General features: G+C 40.8%; 1 protein-coding gene across 2 annotated transcripts in view; it reads right to left on the reverse strand.

The window, feature by feature from the left end:
* Positions 1 to 2,524: 2,524 nt before the first annotated feature.
* kctd5b (potassium channel tetramerization domain containing 5b) overlaps positions 2,525 to 20,326 on the reverse strand; it is a 33,403-nt gene continuing 15,601 nt past the window's right edge. Inside the window, exons 2-7 of one of the 2 annotated variants that reach the window (XM_038991317.1) lie at positions 14,933 to 15,041; positions 14,688 to 14,779; positions 12,172 to 12,267; positions 11,875 to 11,979; positions 4,578 to 4,703; positions 2,525 to 2,657 (exon numbers count right to left, since the gene is read on the reverse strand). In XM_038991317.1, the coding sequence (XP_038847245.1) occupies positions 2,628 to 2,657; positions 4,578 to 4,703; positions 11,875 to 11,979; positions 12,172 to 12,267; positions 14,688 to 14,779; positions 14,933 to 15,041 (558 nt within the window). In that variant the 3' untranslated portion in view covers positions 2,525 to 2,627. The remainder of the gene's footprint in view (positions 2,658 to 4,577; positions 4,704 to 11,874; positions 11,980 to 12,171; positions 12,268 to 14,687; positions 14,780 to 14,932; positions 15,042 to 20,326) is intronic. The other variant, XM_038991318.1, reaches the window with a different exon arrangement.

The following is a 20,326-nucleotide window of genomic DNA, read 5'->3' on the forward strand; positions in this document are numbered from 1 at the left end:
ATAAAAGCAGAAATAAATTACTCTACTATTATTGACATTTCACATTCTTAAAATAAAAAGTGGTGATCCTAACTGACCTAAGACTGGGAATTCTTACTAGGATTAAATGTCAGGAATTGCGAAAAATTGAGTTTAAATGTATTTGGCTAAGGTGTATGTAATATTCCGACTTCAACTGTATGTTTACGTAGTCTGTCCACGAGAGATTACCAGCTCTAACATTGAAGTGGTAGCAAACCACTTGGAAATGTATATGTTAACATAAATTAAGTTAACTATTTACATGCATTTAAAGTCCATCTAGAGTGGGGCGTGCTTGTTCCCTTTTCTCCAGTCAAACAAGTCAATGTTTAGGTAAGTGGGGAGTGCAAGATCGCTGGAAGGCTTCAGAATACTATAGCAAATGTAAACATAGCCTAGCTTTGTCAAAACACACTTATTTAAATTGAACCTCTTTGCAGATTTCATTGTTTCCACTTTAAAAGCCCTTGTGTGTATGTATGTATATATGTATATCAAAAACATGCATCCATCCAATCACCTTTAATGATATAAAACTGTTTGTTACATGGAAAGAGTGTGTGTAAAATTAGTTGTGGGTCAATATATGTTTCCTGCTGCACATACAGAGTGCGTGTGCCCGCAACCAGAAATGTTTCCTTATCCCGGACAATAAAAGTTCATGTATAAGCGGCACATAAGACATTGGATTTGGTCCTCACTGGGAAAAGGAAACACTATAAAAATTTGAGCAGTACCGCATCTCCGGTCAGAAACAATTCTCTGTATAAAAAGTCTCCTGAAATGCAGCATTTACCCTTAAAACGGTGTTGCAGTGTAAGGAAAGCAATGTACACATCCTCCAACTAGAGCTTGGAATGCTGTAGTCTACACAATACAAAATGTCTCAAAGAATGTGTAGCCTTTCAAGACCAATACATCTTTTTACAACATAACAGTCAATGTCTGAGCCCAGGTATATTGCCCGTATTATTGGATATCAAAAGATTTCAGGTGTTTTCTAAGTAAAACAGCGCTTCAACCATTTGAACCTTGATTGACAAGTCTTAATATGCAGAGACCTATGTACAAACACTGCAAAACTCAAGTTATCAATTTAAATTGTCAAGACTTTCTAGCTATGATCCAGTACAACAACTTACATTTGAAGTTGTGTTTAACTATACAGTGTACAAAACGTGCAGTTTAACAGTTAAATATTAAATGGACTTTTTAGATTATGCACATCAACAAACCTAAGGATATTAACATATATTCCTTCACCGTTACCTTCAAAACATTAGCAAACCCCAACCTTCTCAAAATATCTTAAACCCCCAAATAAATGCTTTAAAACAGAAAGTCCCATCTAAAATACAGAACACACCAGAAAAGGAAGCATTAAACTCATTTGAAAACAAAATTAAGAATCCCTGTCTCTTTTGCGACCAATTTCTCAATAAGTATGCTTAATTACCTTCTACTACTACTGACAGTACAGGTTTTAGCAGTTTATGCTTGATAAGAGATTGCTCATCATAAATCCTTACAAGATCCTGGAGTGAGAAGGTAACAGAAACTCAAAAGTAGCCCCTGAGTGAATCATTGGCCGTGTATGACCATGTTTTATAGCATAAAACATTATTATAATTCATCACTTTTAGTTAGAAGAAATTCACCACTAATTCAAAAATGGTCCAGTTTAACTGTACAGGCACAAAGACTCTAGACTTATTTACATTATAAAATAAAATGGAGGAAAAACACAAACAAATGTACGTCCCTCTTAACTGTCTTCTCCGTTGTGTAACAGGTTCTTGTCAAGGATATGTTTGCATCGTTATAGAGCCCCACAGTGGAGGTGTCGTAATACCCAGAAAACCTGGCCGTTAAACAGGGAAATGGTTTCAAATCGTTTTCACACCAATCATTTTCACCCATAGGTGATTTTAGAAACACTTAAAATAAAGGGCCGTGTTTTGTTTAGGCTTGATGTGATGTTTTGATAACCATGTAAATCCCTCTCGGACAAGGTGACTTATCAATATAGTCGATTCTATTTCCTCTCATATTCAAAAATGCTCATTAGCATCAGAGTAGACATCATGCAAGACTACAAATCCCTACAAGCTCCTGCACGGCATCTCTAGCTGAAAACCTTTGCTAAACAGGTATTGTGTCAATTTAAAACTTGCACAAGACAGTTCACAGAATAGTCAAGTTTAAGACATTTTGCCAATTTATTACTACATTTAGCTATCATTAGATAGTTAATCCAGAGACTCTTACCTTTGCCTCGATTCAGCAGTCTCATCCAGATCACCATCGTATTTGTTGTTCTTTATGATAGCGACATTAGTAGTTAATTAGATTTTTTTTTAAATGTGGGTAAATATATTAATAAAAGTCATCTTGTCCTAGAGAGACTTACACGGTTATCAAAACATCACCCCAGGGTAAGCCTACACAAAACACAGCCCTTATTTTAAGTGTTTCTAAAAATCCCTTATGGAAAAATGAACGGTGGAAAAACAATTGTAACCATTTCCCTGTTTGATTGCTAGGTTTTATGGGTATTATGACTCATACGATTGTACTATATACCTGGTGCTTGTAATACTGATCTTTCACATCCTGGATCCCCTCTCCTGAAGAATCTGCAAAGGGATTAATCAGTTAATGTTAAAATATATAGTAAAATATCCCTGCAATTACTTAGCTGTAAATGTGGAACTACACTGCAGCAAGCTCAAACTGAGTCTGGTATCTGTGAATGGGACAGACCTAAATCTGAAAATCAATTTATTGTACTATTTTTTGAGATGCATCTTTATTGTTTAATTTTCCTTGAGAATCTAAACAAAAGTCGACATGATTTTACCTCTTTCCTTCCCATACACACAATGATCCAAGCAAACGAGTACATGCAGGTGCCACACACACCCGAGTGGGAGGATAGGATATGGTGAGGGGTTTTCTAAGATAGCGTGCACTTGGTTTCCATGCCAGCAATACAAAGCAAACATTTGCTCATTGCTAAAAAAGTAAATAATGACAATTGCAGCCAAAGTTAGTTCTAGAGAGACAGCGTGTAAAAGACTTATGAAGTGATTGAAAGCCTGACAGGACCAAAAGCCCAGACATAATCAGCTTATTGATCAGGGTTGCAAGCACCAGGGCAAAGACACATGAGGGAGTCGTGGAAAGATGGAGGGAGTCGAAGGAAAGGAGGGCAGCTGAGCGCTCACCGTTGAGTCATAAGCGCTCAACCCTAATCAGAGTCATTCATTTCATAATCCGTCTCTTCGTCCTCGCTCTGAGCAACATGCAGCATGCAAATGGGACAGGAAGAAGACAAGACAGGCAAGTCTTACAAGAATGAAAATGAAAAGGAGAAAATGTCAGGGGTAAAGTGGGGTATAAAACAAGGTTGCGTAAATGTTACAAAACATTTACCTTCAAACCAACATCAGTCAAATGAAGACTCAAACAGGGGATGTATCACCAACTACTACTACAACTAATTGGGACTTGATTCTCAAAAGGGGTTCACTCACATTTCCGGTTCAAGACACGATCACAACAGAGGTACATTGAAGGGTCAGAGGGTAGACTACCTTTCATATGTACTAAGACTCACTTGTAATCGATCCGAGCCCCCCCTCTCAAGATGTCCCTTTGTGATTGCTTTGCACCTTAGTCCATTTAGTATACAGACGTACTGTAATAGGTGTATTCAAGTCTGTTTAGAACTAAAGCGAAAAGCCTCTGGTGTAAATGTATTGAAATTCCTATCAATAGGAAAATAAATCTAAAACGGGTTGTAACTAGACTACATCCATGTGACTTCTAAAACCACTGACAGAATCCAAGACTTAATGTCAGCCTATTAGCAATAATTCAATAGAATTACCAAGTCGGGGACTAGCTAGAGTGTGAAGCAGGCCCCGGAGGACTGGGCCCACATGGGAACCAGCAGATGGGACTTGTAATTCCCACTGCTAGGCCTGCTGCTCTGCTCCCAAAGCCCTTAGAAAGAATGACATTCTCCACTAATAGTCCCAATAATCCTCAAGGCTATGCTCTTAACGTTCTCCTAATGTGGATTCAAATGTTTCAGTTTTTTGGTGTAAGGTCAAATCTAACAACTTCAATCTTGTAAAGCTGGATTAATGGATTTAGGCCTGCGTGTGGTCTGACTACCAACTGTACACTAAATGACCGTACTGTCCTTTTGATTTAGATACAAAATGGTTGACAGTTCATTTTTAATGCTATGAAAATTATTTGGATAGATTAATTGAAGGCTAATTCTCAGTAAATTAATCGCTAACCAAAGTCAATTACCATTTTTTTTAATATACTTTTCAGAAAATACCAAATTCATCAATTAATTACTCTGTGCAGCAGTCCAAGCCTATCTGCTTCAAAATGGACTCTTCTATGAAGGTTGACATCAGTAAACTAGGGATAGTTAGTAAATGTGTTGCATTTAGACATCTAGAACAATCCACCATTCAGACAAGCTTGTCATTGGGCTTACTTTTAGTGTACACACATCTTAGGATGGGGCTCACCTTGGCTTTCTCACTGGGCTCACTGTTTGGGCCATATGATTGGTTGTGCAGCTCCTTGGAGACTACACACAGGAACTCAGATTGGTCCTCGTTTCCGTAGTTATAAGAGGATCCAATGCTGACCAGCTGGGGGGGAGAAAGAGAGAGTTAGCTTCAGAAAAAAATAAAAATAGGATTACAGTGTACTTAGAGCAGATGTGAAGAGTTTGAACAGAAATTAAAAGCATTAGATAATAAGCAGAACATACAGAAGACCGAGCTAGAAACAGATCAGAACACAAAAGATGAGTTGGCTACAGACTCCAAATATGTAGAAAGTAATTAATGTGTGTGTGGGGGTGGTGAGGGGTCATATTTGCTTCCGTAAAATGTTAGTTCCTTTTTAAAGGTTAACTTTTAAAAGGACACAAAACAGACAGGGATAACAGGACATTAAACAAACATGCAGACGGTGAGGTAATACGATGTCATGCAAATACATATTTGACAAGGTCAGACAAACACAAAATGTTCCTCCACTCAGTCGAATGCTTTTAACTTTAGTGTTCAACCAGTCAGTGTGTGCACATACACTATTTACACACACAAAAGTATGTGGACACCCCTTCAAAAATGTGTGGATTCAGCTATTTTAGGTATAAAATCGAGCACACAGCCATGCAATCTCCATAGTTAAACATTGGCAGCAGAATGGCCTTACTGAAGAGCTGTGACTTTCAATGTAGCACTGTCATTGGATGCCACCTTTCCAACAAGTCTACCCCAGTGAACTGTAAGTGCTGTTATTGTTTAGAAGCAACAACGGCTCAGCCGCGAAGTGGAAGGCCCCACAGGCTCACAGAAAGGGACTGCCGAGTGCTGAAGCGCGTGAAAATCATGTCTTCAGTTGCAACACTCATTACCGAGTTCCAAACTGCCTCTGGAAGCAACGTCAGCACAAGAACTGTTCGTTGGGAGCTTCATGAAATGAGTTTCCATAGCCAAGCAGCCTCACACAAGCCTAAGATCACCACGTGCAATGCCAAGCATTGGCTGGAGTGGTGTAAAGCTTGCTGCAATTGGACTCTGGCGCAGTGGAAACGCATTCTCTGGAGTGATGAATCACACTTTACCATCTGGCAGTCCGATAGACAAATCTGGGTTTTGTGGATGCCATAAGAATGCTACCTGCCCTAATGCATAGTGCTAACTGTAAAGTTTGTTGGAGGAATAATGGTCTGCGGCTGTTTTTCATGGTTCAGGCTCCTTAGTTCCAGTGAAGGATAATCTTAACGCAACAGAATACAATGACATTCTAGACGATTCTGTGCTTCCAACATAGTGGCAACAGTTTGGAGAAGGCCCTTTCCTTGGGGAAGGCCCTTTCCTGGTTCAGCATGACAATACCCCCTTGCATAAAGTGAGGTCCATACAGAAATGGTTTGTCAAGATCGGTGTGGAAGAACTTGACTAACCTGCACAGAGCCCTGACCTCAACCCCATCAAACACCTTTGGGATTAATTGGAACGCCGACTGCCAGCCAGGCCTAAATGGCCAACATCAGTGCCCGACCTCACTAATGCTTGTGGCTGAATGGAAGCAAGTTCCTGCAGCAATGTTCCAAAATCTAATGGAAAGCCTTCGCATAAGAGTGGGAGGCTCTTGTAGCATTAAAGGGTGGACCAACTATTGATGCCCATGATTTTGGAATGAGACGTTTGACGAGCAGGTGTCCATATACTTTTGGTCATGTAGTGTATGAGAACTTAAGTGTACTCTGTAGGTGTGTATGTCTCAACATACACAGACTCATTAGCCACTTCTGCAGGAGCCCTGTTGTTGCCAAGAGACGTCTCACACAGGAGGCAAAAGTATTAGGCTACTCTATAATCAATGCTAAACGTTAAAGTTACCAGCTACTGTACCATGATCAGCTCCCACCAATCACGATACTTACTTAAGCCAAACAATATGGTCAACCCCAAATTTTATTTTTAAGTGCAGTCAATTTGCAGAGCACTTGTTTGCTAAGGTTACTTTGAATAAGCATTCACGAACCTCTCCACCAACCTAGTGTGGATGATCGGTTAAAAACCTCAAGGCAGCCCAGGATCGGGTTTGTAGCACGAAAGTGAAGATAAAGGTCAGAAATAGATTACCACACCTCCAAGTTTCAATCTGAATAATAATTATATTTTTTGTTGTTGCAAAACATTCCCCAAAGAATACAAACCAGGACTGGGTGGCTCTGAAAGTAGGGCAATAGGTTAGCGGAGTGCGTATGCCCAGATGACAGGGCTCACTGCTGCTGAGCCTTAAGCTAAAGGTCAAGGAAGAGTTTTAAGGGGCTTCCCATCGGGAACCCTGTAAGAAGATTAGTGAGATTCCTGCTCTCAGGGAGATCCAGTGTTCGTTCTTACCCCCCCCCCCCCAAAGGGATAGTAGAGCCAGGGGAGATTCAGAGCTTATCCACGCACACTTACAGCCTGCACACAAACCCCCTAAAACCAAAACTCTAAAAGCGCTGAATTGGGTCATTGCAATTTCCAACTCGGAGTCAAAACAGACTGTCAAGCAGTAACTGGCGTTAATTCAGAAATAAGCATACATTTGAACATTACACATTTAATCAAATTTGATGTTTTATATTGGTGTTTTGAACAGTTATTTTTCTGCTCAATTTCATTCACAGCAAATTTTCATTAACATTTTCTGTTATTCATTCAAAGATACTCAGAGGCTGAGAAATAGGCGATTGAGCTAAATTGGACATACTGGTACGACCTACGTTTTATTTTACACTTGGTCCCTTTCAGAAATTGTTGGTGAACTCTGTTTGGGTTAAAGTTTGGTGCAATGCGAATGCTCCAAAATAATTCAGATCCCTCAAGAGCCCCTGGAGCGAGCCAAACTGAATCCATCTCGAGAGGTGGTCTGAGTTCGGTTGGCTTGAAGTCCACGGTCCGGTTCTCTTTTTTAGTGCAATGTGAACCCAAAGTTCTCCAGGCTCGCTTGTCATTATTACCACACCATGCAGTAGGCTACTGCAACACCGTTTACCCAGCTATAACCCCTCACGTTGGTGCCACAAACGAGAAGATGTGCAGGTTGGTGGGGGGAAAACATGTGCTGTTTTTGGACTTTAAGCAGCAATTTAAGGATTCCAAAATATGTATGGAGTTAAACAATGTTTAGATTTAGAGCGTCAGCTCTAAACATAAAAAATAAAAATAAAAAAATATTTGATTGTGGGGCTTGAATAAAGTAACATTTGATGAAAACCACACAACTAGATTACAAAATCAACACAAGCTCTTAAAGGGGCAGTAGCCTACATTGCATATACAACTTTCAAATACAGCATTCAATCTGCAGTTAATATTCTGCCATTTATCCTGTTACCAGTCATATTTAATCTTTTGATTATAATGGTCTTTGATCTTAGATTAACTCAATTAAATCTATTATCTTCCAACCAGTTCTGATGGTATGGCTTGTCCTAAACATTTACCCATAGTGGATTGAGTCAATATTGGAAGATGAGCTTGGTTCATTTCTAAACACAGCAATGTGAATGTAAGAGTACTCTGACCACAATTGTTGAAGTGAACTGGCAAGAGAGCAGAGTACTCATTCAAAAAGGCAAGGGCAGTGTGAAATCAGGTTGGAACCAAAATTATTTTCCAATCATTTCGTTCTAAACAGAACCATTACTTTATTAGTTCCATTCCACTGTTCTGACCAGCAAAATAAAGGTCTGAACCGGTTTGGAAAAAACACAACAAAAAAAACCTATTATGGTTTATATGGTTTCTTTTTAAAACCTCAAATTTACATTTAGCTCAACAGTAAATTACTTCACCGAGCAGCTTGCTATGGAGCGGGCAAGCTATTTACATGCATTGGACCGACAAGTGTAGGGCACGAGACGTGACAACTTTGCGGGTAGGGAGACGGTGGAGGAGGCTTGAAGCACTGGGCATCTTGTTGTTGTGACATGCATTATCTGAATTAGGCCAACAGAATTATACCTACGGAGGAGCGGCTTCTATTGAGAAACTTTGAATGTCTTAACTTCAGAGACTGGACCAGAGCTAGCTAGCGAGCTAACAAGCATGTGTGTGCAGCGCGGCACCAGAATTAAAATAAAAACATCTTACCTTTCTGTAGTTAATACACCCACTGTGAAATAACTATAGTATCCTTACCTAGCATTGAAAAGGTTAATCCATTCCTTCTCTAATAAAAAAAATGCCTAATTTCTGAAACACTTGTAACATCAGTAGGCTATACTTTGGGGGGAGGGGCAGGTAGCCTACACATTTTTAGCTTGCAGGCAGACACTGGAATAAGTTTGAGTGAGTGAGGGCTTTGCATAGGCACTTTGTGGTGTTTGTGGGGGTGAAAAAAGCCAGAATGTTAATAACCAGTTCCAATGCTTTTAAAATAACAGTTCTGTTCCGGAACAATATAGATCACTTTCGTTCCCAGGTTTTCAGTTCTGTTCCTTGAACCGGTTCCAACCCCTGGTGTGAATAGAGGACCAAGATTGGTTAAAGAGGACTATATGTGAAAACAAAGATGGCCACGCTGGAGCCACCAGACATTTAGTGCCAATTTTACATTTGAAAGATCAATGTTTTCTATACCAAGTTGAGTGAACAGAAGCTAAATATGTATTAAAATGTTTGAGTTATATTTGTTTTAGTGGCTGCCAAACCCCCTAAAGGCCAAATCTGGATGGCTCCATATCTATATCTCTTCAGGGTACATGCAGTACATCTACCTCTGTGCCAAATCTGGTGCTTGTATCAAAGTGCCCTATTGAGTCAACATTTTCTGTTTAGTATACAAAATATATTACTTATCATTCCTCCTGGAAATCATGGTAAATTGTTTTTTTGTTTTGTTACTAATTTCTTGACAAAGTCCAAACATTTCAGAAGGCTAAAGTGTCACAAAATGAATTATTTTGACACTTTATGGTCAAAATTGACTTTCTATCCACATTATCTAGCCTGGCAACAAGTGCGCAGTCAGTTTGTTGCCATTGTCTTCCAACTTGCGGCCCATTGACACAGCAAATCCAGGGAGGAGCTAAATATAAATTTCATTGGTCAAAACTATTTAATAAAGTGCACTGAATCTGAAAGATGTTCATTCTCTTTCTTGAAATAAAAACGGTTGTTTTTAATGCCGGAAAAATGCCAAAATTAGAATTCCCATATTGTCGCAGTCTGACGAAAACCTCTCATCTTCCAGACACTTAAGGAAATTAAGAAAAAATAAATCAATATTTGACCATTAACAAACCTACAATTTCAAGAAGCCATTTTGAATATATTTTCCAGGTCCTAGAATGTTCTGAAATATTCAGGGTACATTGAGGTGAGTTACTGCTCACCTCAATGTACACTACATGTAAAATAATAAAAATTGGCAAAAATGTACTTACGGAGGTTTTCATCAGACAGCAATGACATACTAAAACATGGATGTTACCTAGTTAGTTATGTGGCACAAGAGATCGAAAACAACCTAATGTTATCTCCAGAGAAACTTCTCGGCAAACATGCAGTAAAGAGATCAATGGAACGCAGACCGTCGTGGCTAGCACAAGGACGCCGTCATTGGTGCCCAATCAAAAACAGTCAAATCCATCATGATTTATGTGTTCCAACAGGCCCACACAGTGTGGTTAGTAAAATCCAATTAGGATATATTTGTCTGTTTTCCCTACATAATATTTAGAAGTTGTCCTTTTCGGGTTTATTAAAAAATAATAATCTCTGCTAAATACTAACTCCCGTTTTGTATAAGCTGGTAGCATAGCTAGCCATACAGAAAAATCGGTGGTGGTAGTTGAATTAGTTTGAGTGTAATGCAGTTGATGGTGACATGAACAAGTATTGGGGTTGACATTCACACAAGCATTATACTCAGATTTTTACCTCAACAGTGTGAAATACATAAACAATAACCTAAATGTAGGCTAATTTTGATGGGCGGCAATGAGGAGATTCTAGATCTATCCCCAAGAGGAACTCGTGTGTGGCATTTACATTGGGTAAGAGTTTGTTTTTGTCAATCTATTGCGTCTGTCTTTTGTCAATGGTATTCGTGTCTAACATACTCATCCTTTCAAGTATTGCTCTGTGAGTGAAAAGGGAAATAGCGTATTTAAAATAAATAACGGTCGTTATCCTCACAGGCTATCTAGCTAATCATCCATGTTGAGTCTATGGGAATGCTAACTGCACAAATGTCAGCGTTTAAATTAAGTGTTAAAAAAATATATAATTTTCCTCATGTTAATAATCAATCTTTCAGATTCTATGAATAATTTGGAAAAGTGTGATTTATATTTAGCGACTGCTTCTCCCTGGGTTAGCAGTGTGTCAATGGGCCAGAATAGGCCATAAGGTGGAAGACAACAGCGTTCAATCAGGAACTGGGTCAAGTGGGTGGGGCTACATAAGGTGAATAGCCTAATCAGGCTTCAATCTCTTCCTTCTCTCATAAACTAGCATGGGTTAAAAGAATAAACAGGTTTGATGATTTCTTCTTAAAATCAGCCATAAATCCCTTTGTGACAGGGGGAAAATGTCCAAAGAGTGGAACACTGGAAAATGTCCAAAGAGTAGAACCAGCTCACCTGCTTTTACACTAGGATTTGACTATTAGATGTTCAAATGTTAGATTTTTGTTTTAAGAAATAGTTCCACCATATTAAAAACGAGAGTTCAGTTCACGTAACAGGGTTGACCTTAAAATGAGGGACAGACGTAAATGAATCACTAATCACATGAAATAAATAATCTTCAGAAATGACTGTCAAAGCAACAAAATAACTAGGGCTTTATTTTGGGGATTAAGTGGGATAAAAATCATCCTAGAAGTGACACAGGGTTGAATTTGTGCACTTTAGCAAGCCTTTTTTCATATAAAAATTTGACTTAATAAATTCTCGATGTGGTCTATATTAAAAAGGGCACTTCATATAATATAACTGGCTTTTAAAATTCCATATTGCCACACAATTTCTATAAAAATAGCAATAGCTCTTTGTGGAACAACCTGCATATAACCAACAAACTGAAAACAAAAATGTGAAGGGGATAATCAAACACAGACATAGAAAGGGTGCTGTGTTCATTTGGGTCCTTTGTTGGACAACAGTACACATCTTAAAATTGAAATCAACTCAAAATGGCTGCCTACTGTTCATAGAGTTGGCACAGAGGCCAAAAGGGTTGTGAATGGGTACATAGGGGACATGCAGTGACCAGCCCGTGGACGGAACATTGTGGGACACACCTCTCCGCTGTGGCTTGGGAAAGTAGACTCCTCCCCCTTCACCTCCCTTGACACAATCAGCAGAAACTCTGACTGCTGGGCCCGCCCGTAACCTATACTGACAAGCTGCAACAACCAAATCAGAGCACAGAGGGATGCCCGGATCACGTATAAGACACAGAAAATGTAACAGTTTTTTTTTTAATGTTAATTTCCAATTCATGAATTGGATTGTTTGGGCGATGTGAGGATTATGGGTCGAGGGAAGTACAAATAAAAGGAGGACATTTGGCTCCTCGTGGCGAGAGGCAGCGTTACCTGCTCAAACTTCCAGCCGTCTGACATGGTGGACACCATCTGGGTGAGCTCCTCCTCCTGGCACTGCAGCACCCGGTACACATGTTTCACTGGAGCCTGGGGAGAGAGCAGGGAGACGAGAGGGTATTCGAGTTGAGTGAATTCTGGCTACACACACACGATGGAGCAGGTGCATTGATTAACAGTGCACTCACAGCCAAAGGCCAGCAATCCCAAAGGGTAGGGTGTCTACCCACCTCTGCCCAGAGTGGGTGAAAACGTGCTTTGGTGATGAAATGTCACTTCCTAAAATACATGTTACCAAGACAAATATGATTCTTCATGTTCTGAATCGTTCAGTTGGGTCTTTTAACCTATCATTAACATTGTATACAAAAAGTCAGATTTCGTAACCTAATACATCCGATAAGCACCAAGCTCTTGACATTGTGGTGTAGGTTTCTCATAACTTGAGGATTTTACATTTTATGGCCGTCGTCCTCAGTTGTTTCCGCAGGTCGCAAAAAGCTAAATTAGCATGACACGAGCTGAATTAAATGTAAAAGCCTTTGAAAATAAAAAGCTCAGTGCTCCGTTGACATTTCACAGATATACACTTGTTTTTGTGAGCAATCTTCAAAAAACAGGTATTAAGAATATAAAAAGCGTACACTAAAATATGAAAATACTAAATCTCAAAACCAATATCCATCTTACCTCTATTGTTTTATGTCCTGCAGATTTGAGAAGAAAAATGACGAGTTCAATGGGAAAGTGAGCCTCTCAGGTACCAGTAGCCTTAATTCTTCACAGAATCCAGCCTAACTAATGCAACGTAAAACTTTACCACTTTTTTTCCTCTGGCCTCCGTTGATTTAGTCACCCTAATTCTGGCCATCCTAAAAAGGGTACACACTCCAATAACTTTTGAATGGATTATGATAGACATGAGGTTTGGACCACTGGTTCTCTCAAAGGATTATCTACATAATTAACAAACTCAGCAAAAGAAGAAAGTTAATTCGTAAAAATCCAAATAACTTCACAGATCTTCATTGTAAAGGGTTTAAACACTGTTTCCCCATGCTTGTTCAATGAACCAGAAACAATTAATGAACATGCACCTGTGGAACGGTCATTAAGACACTAACAGCTTACAGACAGTAGGCAATTAAGGTCACAGTTATGAAAACTTAGGACACTAAAGAGGCCTTTCTACGGACTCTGAAAAACACCAAAAGAAAGATGCCTAGGGACCCTGCTCATCTGCGTGAACGTGCCTTAGGCATGCTGCAAGGAGGCATGAGGACTGCAGATGTGGCCAGGGCAATAAATTGCAACGTCCGTACTGTGAGACGCCTAAGACAGCGCTACAGGGAGACAGGGCGGACAGCTGATCGTCCTCGCAGTGGCAGACCACGTGTAACAACACCTGCACAGGATCGGTACATACGAACATCACACCTGCGGGACAGGTACATGGCAACAACAACTGCCCGAATTACACCAGGAACCCACAATCCCTCCATCAATGCTCAGACTGTCCGCAATAGGCTGAGAGAGACTGGACTGAGGGCTTGTAGGCATGTTGTAAGGCAGGTCCTCACCAGACATCACCGGCAATAAAGTTGCCTATCGGCACAAACCCACTGTCGCTGGACCAGACAGGACTGGCAAAAAGTGCTCGTCTCTGACGAGGTGCAGTTCTCTCTCTGGTGATGGTCGGATTCACATTTATCGTCAAAGGAATGAGCATTACACAGAGGCCTGTACTCTAGAGCAGGATGGATTTGGAGGTGGCAGGTCCATCATGGTCTGGGGCGGTGTGTCACAGCATCATCGGACTGAGCTTGTTGTCATTGCAGGCAATCTCAACGCTGTGCGTTACAGGGAAGACATCCTCCTCCCTCATGTGGTACCCTTCCTGCAGGCTCATCCTGACATGACCCTCCAGCATGACAATGCCACCAGCCATACTGCTAGTTCTGTGCGTAATTTCCTGCAAGACAGGAATGTCAGTGTTCTGTCATGGCCTGCGAAGAGCCCGGATCTCAATCCCATTGAGCACGTCTGGAACCTGTTGGATCGGAGGGTGAGGGCTAGGGCCATTCCCCCCAGAAATGTCTGGGAACTTGCAGGTGCCTTGGTGGAAGAGTGGGGTAACATCTCACAGCAAGAACTGGCAAATCTGGTGCAGTCCATGAAGAGATGCACTGCAGTACTTAACGCAGCTGGTGGCCACACCAGATACTGGCTGTTACTTTTGACCCCCCCTTTGTTCAGAGACACATTCAATTTCTGTTAGTCACATGTCTGTGGAACTTGTTCAGTTTACATCTCAGTTGTTGAATCTTATGTTCATAAATATTTACACATGTTAAGTTTGCTGAAAATACAACGCAGTTGATAGTGAGGATGTTTCTTTTTTTTGCTGAGTTTATTTTAACCATCGGTCAAAAGATACGTATCCTTACAAAAGGGATAAGAGTTTTGAAGAAATACAAAATCAATAGCGTGTGATTGGGAAGTTCACCTACCTGTGATGTTTTGCAGTCTCGTTCCCTGATCTTGTCCTTGAGGAGCTTGATTAATGATGTGATATTGTAGAATTCGGCTTCCTCCAGGACACCTTCAAAAACACACATTAAGAATCCATTCTGGCAGGAATGAGCAACGTAATAAAAACAGACTGCTACAGAGGATACTTAAGAGCTGACGTTGGAAACCAACAGCTTCACTGTGCACATAAGTAGCAACATTCATCTCACATGTCTAGTCTTACCTTCCTCTGCCAGCTCCCTGTTGAGCACCAGCTTGCCATGCCTCAAGTAGTTCAGTACCGGCCCAAAGTATGTGGGGTCTCTGTCTATGAGATAGGCACCAGTGTCATCCTGTAAATGGAACAGATAGAAAATAATTAAGTCAAGATTTACAGTTCACCATTGTCGGACGAAGACCACTGAGTTGAGTGAAGAGAGGAAAACCACTGGACAGAAGTTAGAACACACAAAACCACACTGCATATATCAGGAAACAGAAACCCCAACATAAGCCCATATGAATGATGGAGGAAGCTACTGGGCTCATAATCCCTGCAAGTGTTGAGGAGTCACACACACACACACACAGCCGTCAACGATCATTTCTAGCCTTTATTCCCAGAAGCACTCAGAGTTTGATCCTCTTGAGCTCATAACCAGTGGGCATTCCCATATTCCAGTAAGTACAGTGAATAGAACATCCTGCCTTTATGTACATATCTACCTCAAATACATTGTACCCCTGCACAGTGTTATGGTACGGGTACTCCCTGGATGTAGCTCTATTCTGGTATTTTATTCCTTGTGTAACCATTATTTTTAAACTGCATCATTGGGATGGGCTCATAAGTAAGCATTCGACAGTAGTCTACACCCATGGTATTCGGTGCATGTGACAAATAAAATGTTATAGGAATATGGTAAATACCATTGGTTATAACATTTTATTTGTTATAGTCTAAATCACAGTACTTATAGGAATGCCCACTAGTTATAAGTACTGTGTTTAAAAATATATATATAAAAAAAAAATAATCTTTGTTTCCTGGGGGAATGGGTTGTTGAAACAATTAGAGCAGAACAGAATGAGATTTGGAACAGGAGACTGAATCCACAGAGGGGACCAAGAGGGAAAACACGACTGTACCATCTTCAATGCAAAACAAGACGGAACCAATTACACAACCACCCTCTTCATTCCATTGAAAAAGTCATTGAGACAGTTTGTCAGCAATCTGCAGTTAATATTAGTCCACCGAGAACAGTTAAAAAAGTTAAAATTAAAAGGGAAATGGTGAGTGAATGTCATTCACCAAAAAAAAAAAAAAAAACACTTGGGGGGGGGGGGGGGGGGGGGGTGAAACAAAACAAATGTAATGCAAATCTCGTTAATGCAACAGGATGTGTGAGTTTGCATACTTTTTAGTACTTGGCCTCAGCGATCTAGACAAATTAGCTGAGGCACTGGGCTGGCAGCTGTCCCAACATAATTTACACAACACACGCTTCATTTTCATACTTTCCAGGCCTTGGTCAAACAAAGCTAGGCAAACACACACACACACACCTCTTCCTTCGCCATTGATAGACTGCCATCAAACGTTGTTAAACCCATTAGGTCTTTCCAATAATGAGAAACTGTCTCAGAGCATTCTCTAAGGTGCTGAACCTGAAGATTCATGGCTGACTGACCTCCTTTCCACTGCAAAAATACCCCACTGGACCCCCATGGGTTATGAACTAGTCCAAATGCTCTGCGCATCAGTTCCTTAATATTCTTCTACAGACATTAATTTAACCATAGTTACAGGTGGAAAGTACAGGAGAACAGAAATAGGTCAGTTAAGAATCATTTTCTGGTGTAGCGGCACCTCAAAAAAAATAACTTACGTCCTGCTAAATTAAACAGATGCAAGTACATAGTGAAAACATTACTGTGCCATGTTTGTACTTTGTTGATGTGCAGCAATGAAGGTTCATAGACAGTTTTAAGGACAGGCCACCTAGATTTAGAAGCATGCCTCTGTGTTGCTATATCTGTACATTGTTTCAGTCTCTCGTTGACGTGTCAGCTCTGAGCTGAACAAGTGGCCTATCCTAGTGTTATGCACATGTCAAGAGTGTGCAAAGCTGTCATCAAGGCAAAGGGTGGCTACTTTGAAGAACCTCAAACATATTTTGATTTGTTTATACTACATGATTCCATGTGTGTTATTTTATAGTTTTGATGTCTTCACTATTATTCTACAATGTAGAAAATAGTAAAAAATAAAGATAAACCCTTGAATGAGTTGGTGTCCAAACTTGACTGGTACTGTGCGTGTACATATTTTCGAAGAAGTCTGACCTTTTAACAGTTTTTATCCCCCCCCCCCCCACCCGCCCCTCTTCTTCTTCCACCATTTTCAAGGCACACATTCACCAGGCTCACAGCCGGTGCATTTAGCTGAACAATTTATGACGGATTAATGTCTCAAGTTCTAAAATGAACAACTCCTTTCAGAAGCCCCTGAAAGCTTTCCCTTCATAAGAGGCCGTTAAAGAGTTCCATCATGGCTGGGCTGGCAAAGGGGAAAATCACTCCTGTCCAAAGCACTCTCTGGGTGGGGAATATTCCTGTAGAGGAGGAGAAACAGGCGCAACGTAAAATATTTACTCTGCCTCAGAAACCATCAGTCGACAGGGAGACCGACTGAGCTGGCTAACTTCTGGAGTGTTCCATCGCCATGCGGCCGGGCCACCAAGGCATGTACAGTCATCCATGGCTAGCCTATTTTTGCAAGTGCCCTGCGGTGGTGTCGACTTGTCACTGGTTCTGGTGATTTGTGGCATGGTGTTTAGAGCGTGGCAGTGTGAAGGCAACAGTGGAGGAGCATGGAGCTGGTAGTGTTAAATATTTACACTGCCTCCCTTCCCACAGTGTTCAGGCGTGAACCCAGCACTAAATGCGGGCCGGCCGCACATCTCACGCACGTGGAGAAAGCCTTCTCAGCAGGCAAATAGAGAGGAATATGAAAAGAATTAGATGCGAAAGGAACAAGAATTTTATGCAATGGAATTCTTGAAATATTGATGTTGCTCTCAAAACCAGAGAGCTGGAATGTCACTTGAGTGGCCCTGCATTTGGTTCAGAGGGGTAGTCTGATCTCACATTAACAAAGGAAAAAGTGATGAGGTCCTGTAAGCTTATGGTCCTGAAGTCATTAGATAGAGGACCATCCACAACTTACCTGACATCTGACCCAGTATACTTGGCTGATAAAGTGCAGGTAGAACAACTATTTTAAATTAGCCAAGAACTGTGCACAAAAATCTGTCAAAAATCAACTAAGAGCTATGTGGCAGAAAGGACCCATAAGTAAGGTGATTATCTAATACTTTTCAATATTTATTTCAAAAAAATAAAAACAGGAAGAAGAGTCTTAAAATATAGATGCAGTTCCCTCTGGAAACAAGAATTTGGGAGAATCTTAGTTGTGGTGACCGTGCATGTGAGTACTACCACACACTCTCTCCCTGGCTTACCCCAATGTGCAAAACAGGCCCCAGTCAACATGAATAATGCAAAGCTCCTTCTGAAGCACATCAGCCTAGGTGACTGAAGACCAAGGCACTCATTTCCTGAGGTGGTAAACACAATACTGCATCGCCAAAAATAGAGCACTTGAATTAGCCATCAGTCTTTGGTGCTTCCTGTTCAAGTGAAGGGATGTGAAGTGACTCCAATTATTATTATTTTTTTTAACTTGCCTTGCACTCAACCATGTGCAAAATGAATTCATGTATAAACATTTTTGAAAGGTGTTGACTACAGGGCTGACTATGGTTGATGGGAATAGCTCTTTTTATATTGAAGGTAGCTATTAGTCAAAGCTGCTGGCAGACAGGGATATGTAGTGCATTAGCCTGAGAGCCCAATCTGCACTTAGGCAGGGGATTGGGCTGGGCTGCTCCATTTATGATCAGCTGTTCACGTTTGGGCAAACCACCCCAAAACACACTGATTTAGGCTATTGAGAGATTAGGAGATTTGCATGAACAAATGACAATATGAAAGGAACTGAGAACAGTAAATCCAAGGGAATGTGTGGTAATGGAGATTAACGGTGCTAGTAGATGAGCGCAATGGAATGTGATGGAGCATTAAGAGAAACGAAACGCATACGGACGCTTAAAAAATAAAAAATGACAAAACAGTGCTGAGGCGGAGGTAGTGGTGGCGAGTCGGCTCCAAAATAATTGATTCTTCGACTCCTTGCCCGTCGATTCCCTGTGTCGACTCCCATTTCTGGGTGTCAAGCATAGATTCCGCTAGGAAGACTTCTCGGCTAGGAGTCAGCATTTTTGCAACGGAGGAGACTGTTCTCGGAAGTAGCCAACGGCAACTACTCAAACTCTTGCCTCTTTCACAGCAAATAACTTAGGGGAAGGGCATAACTAGACAAGTAGGCCACCACGCAGACAATCAGAGCTGAGCATTGGTAATCAAAAGCTGTATTTCACAATTTCTTGGCTTACAATGTCTCGCAAGTTCATTAAGTAGGGGCTAATCAATGAGTAGGCTAGCGTAAACTACTCTACACGCAACAGACCGAAGACTGAACATGCACTCATCTTTCATAGCGAAGCGAAAGAGCAGGCGACACAGCGAGAGAGAAGGGGGCAGGCAGACAGTAACGTAAACTCACCCCATTCTGTACAATTGTGCGCAACCGCAACATTCAAACGAGGCTACAAAGAAAACGAATGGAACTGTAACGACTGTGTTGACTTCAAAATCAGGGGTGTGAACTAGGTTTCTATTCAAGCGTTGATCGACATGGTAATGGCTCTATAGTATTGGAGAAAAGTTGAAAAAACTGGACCCTCCATTACATCGTGGCGTGTCATGTCGTAACGTACAGCACGCATAAAGCAACTATTTCTGTCTTACAATCTCTCTCCAGCAGGTGTAGCACTTCTCTCATCCTTTAAAAACAAGAAATGGACAGTGACGGGGGTAAGGGGGCATACCTAGTAATTTTTTGCGTCATCATTGCATGCGATCATCATTCTCAAAGCCGCTGTTTACTTCTAAGATCACTTTAGCACCACCTTAAAAACCCCGATTCAAAATCGACACAAACCTTCAAATAGGTATGTAATCACACATTATATAAACTCTTTATAGTGTTTTATATATTTTTTTTTAGAGGCGATAAGGTGATAAGTTGGACAGAGTGAAAAAAAGCAATTTTCCCACACTACATCTCTCCTTCTCACTATCACGCATTAGTTTCGCTTCCCCACCCGCCATTTTTAAGAAGACCCGACGGGGCTCATTGCCTGCTTGAATTATGCAGAAACGGGCAGTGTTTAGGTCATGTAATTGATTCTGTTGGAAAGGGGAGGAAGTGCTTTACAATGGTATTGACATTACAGTTGATCTGGAAGTATTACGTTTTTGGGGCGCTAAAATAAGGGCAATTGTACGGACCAAGGCGATGTACGAGTTTACGTTATATAGCATAGGCTATATACTGCATCTCACAATGCCTCGTAAATTCACCAAAAGTATAGGATTAGCCTATCAATGAGTATGGCTAAACTATTCTACACTGAACAAAAATATAAAAAGCCAACATACAAGGTAATTC

Source organism: Salvelinus namaycush, chromosome 4, assembly GCF_016432855.1.
Source record: "Salvelinus namaycush isolate Seneca chromosome 4, SaNama_1.0, whole genome shotgun sequence".
Taxonomy (NCBI): domain Eukaryota; kingdom Metazoa; phylum Chordata; class Actinopteri; order Salmoniformes; family Salmonidae; genus Salvelinus; species Salvelinus namaycush.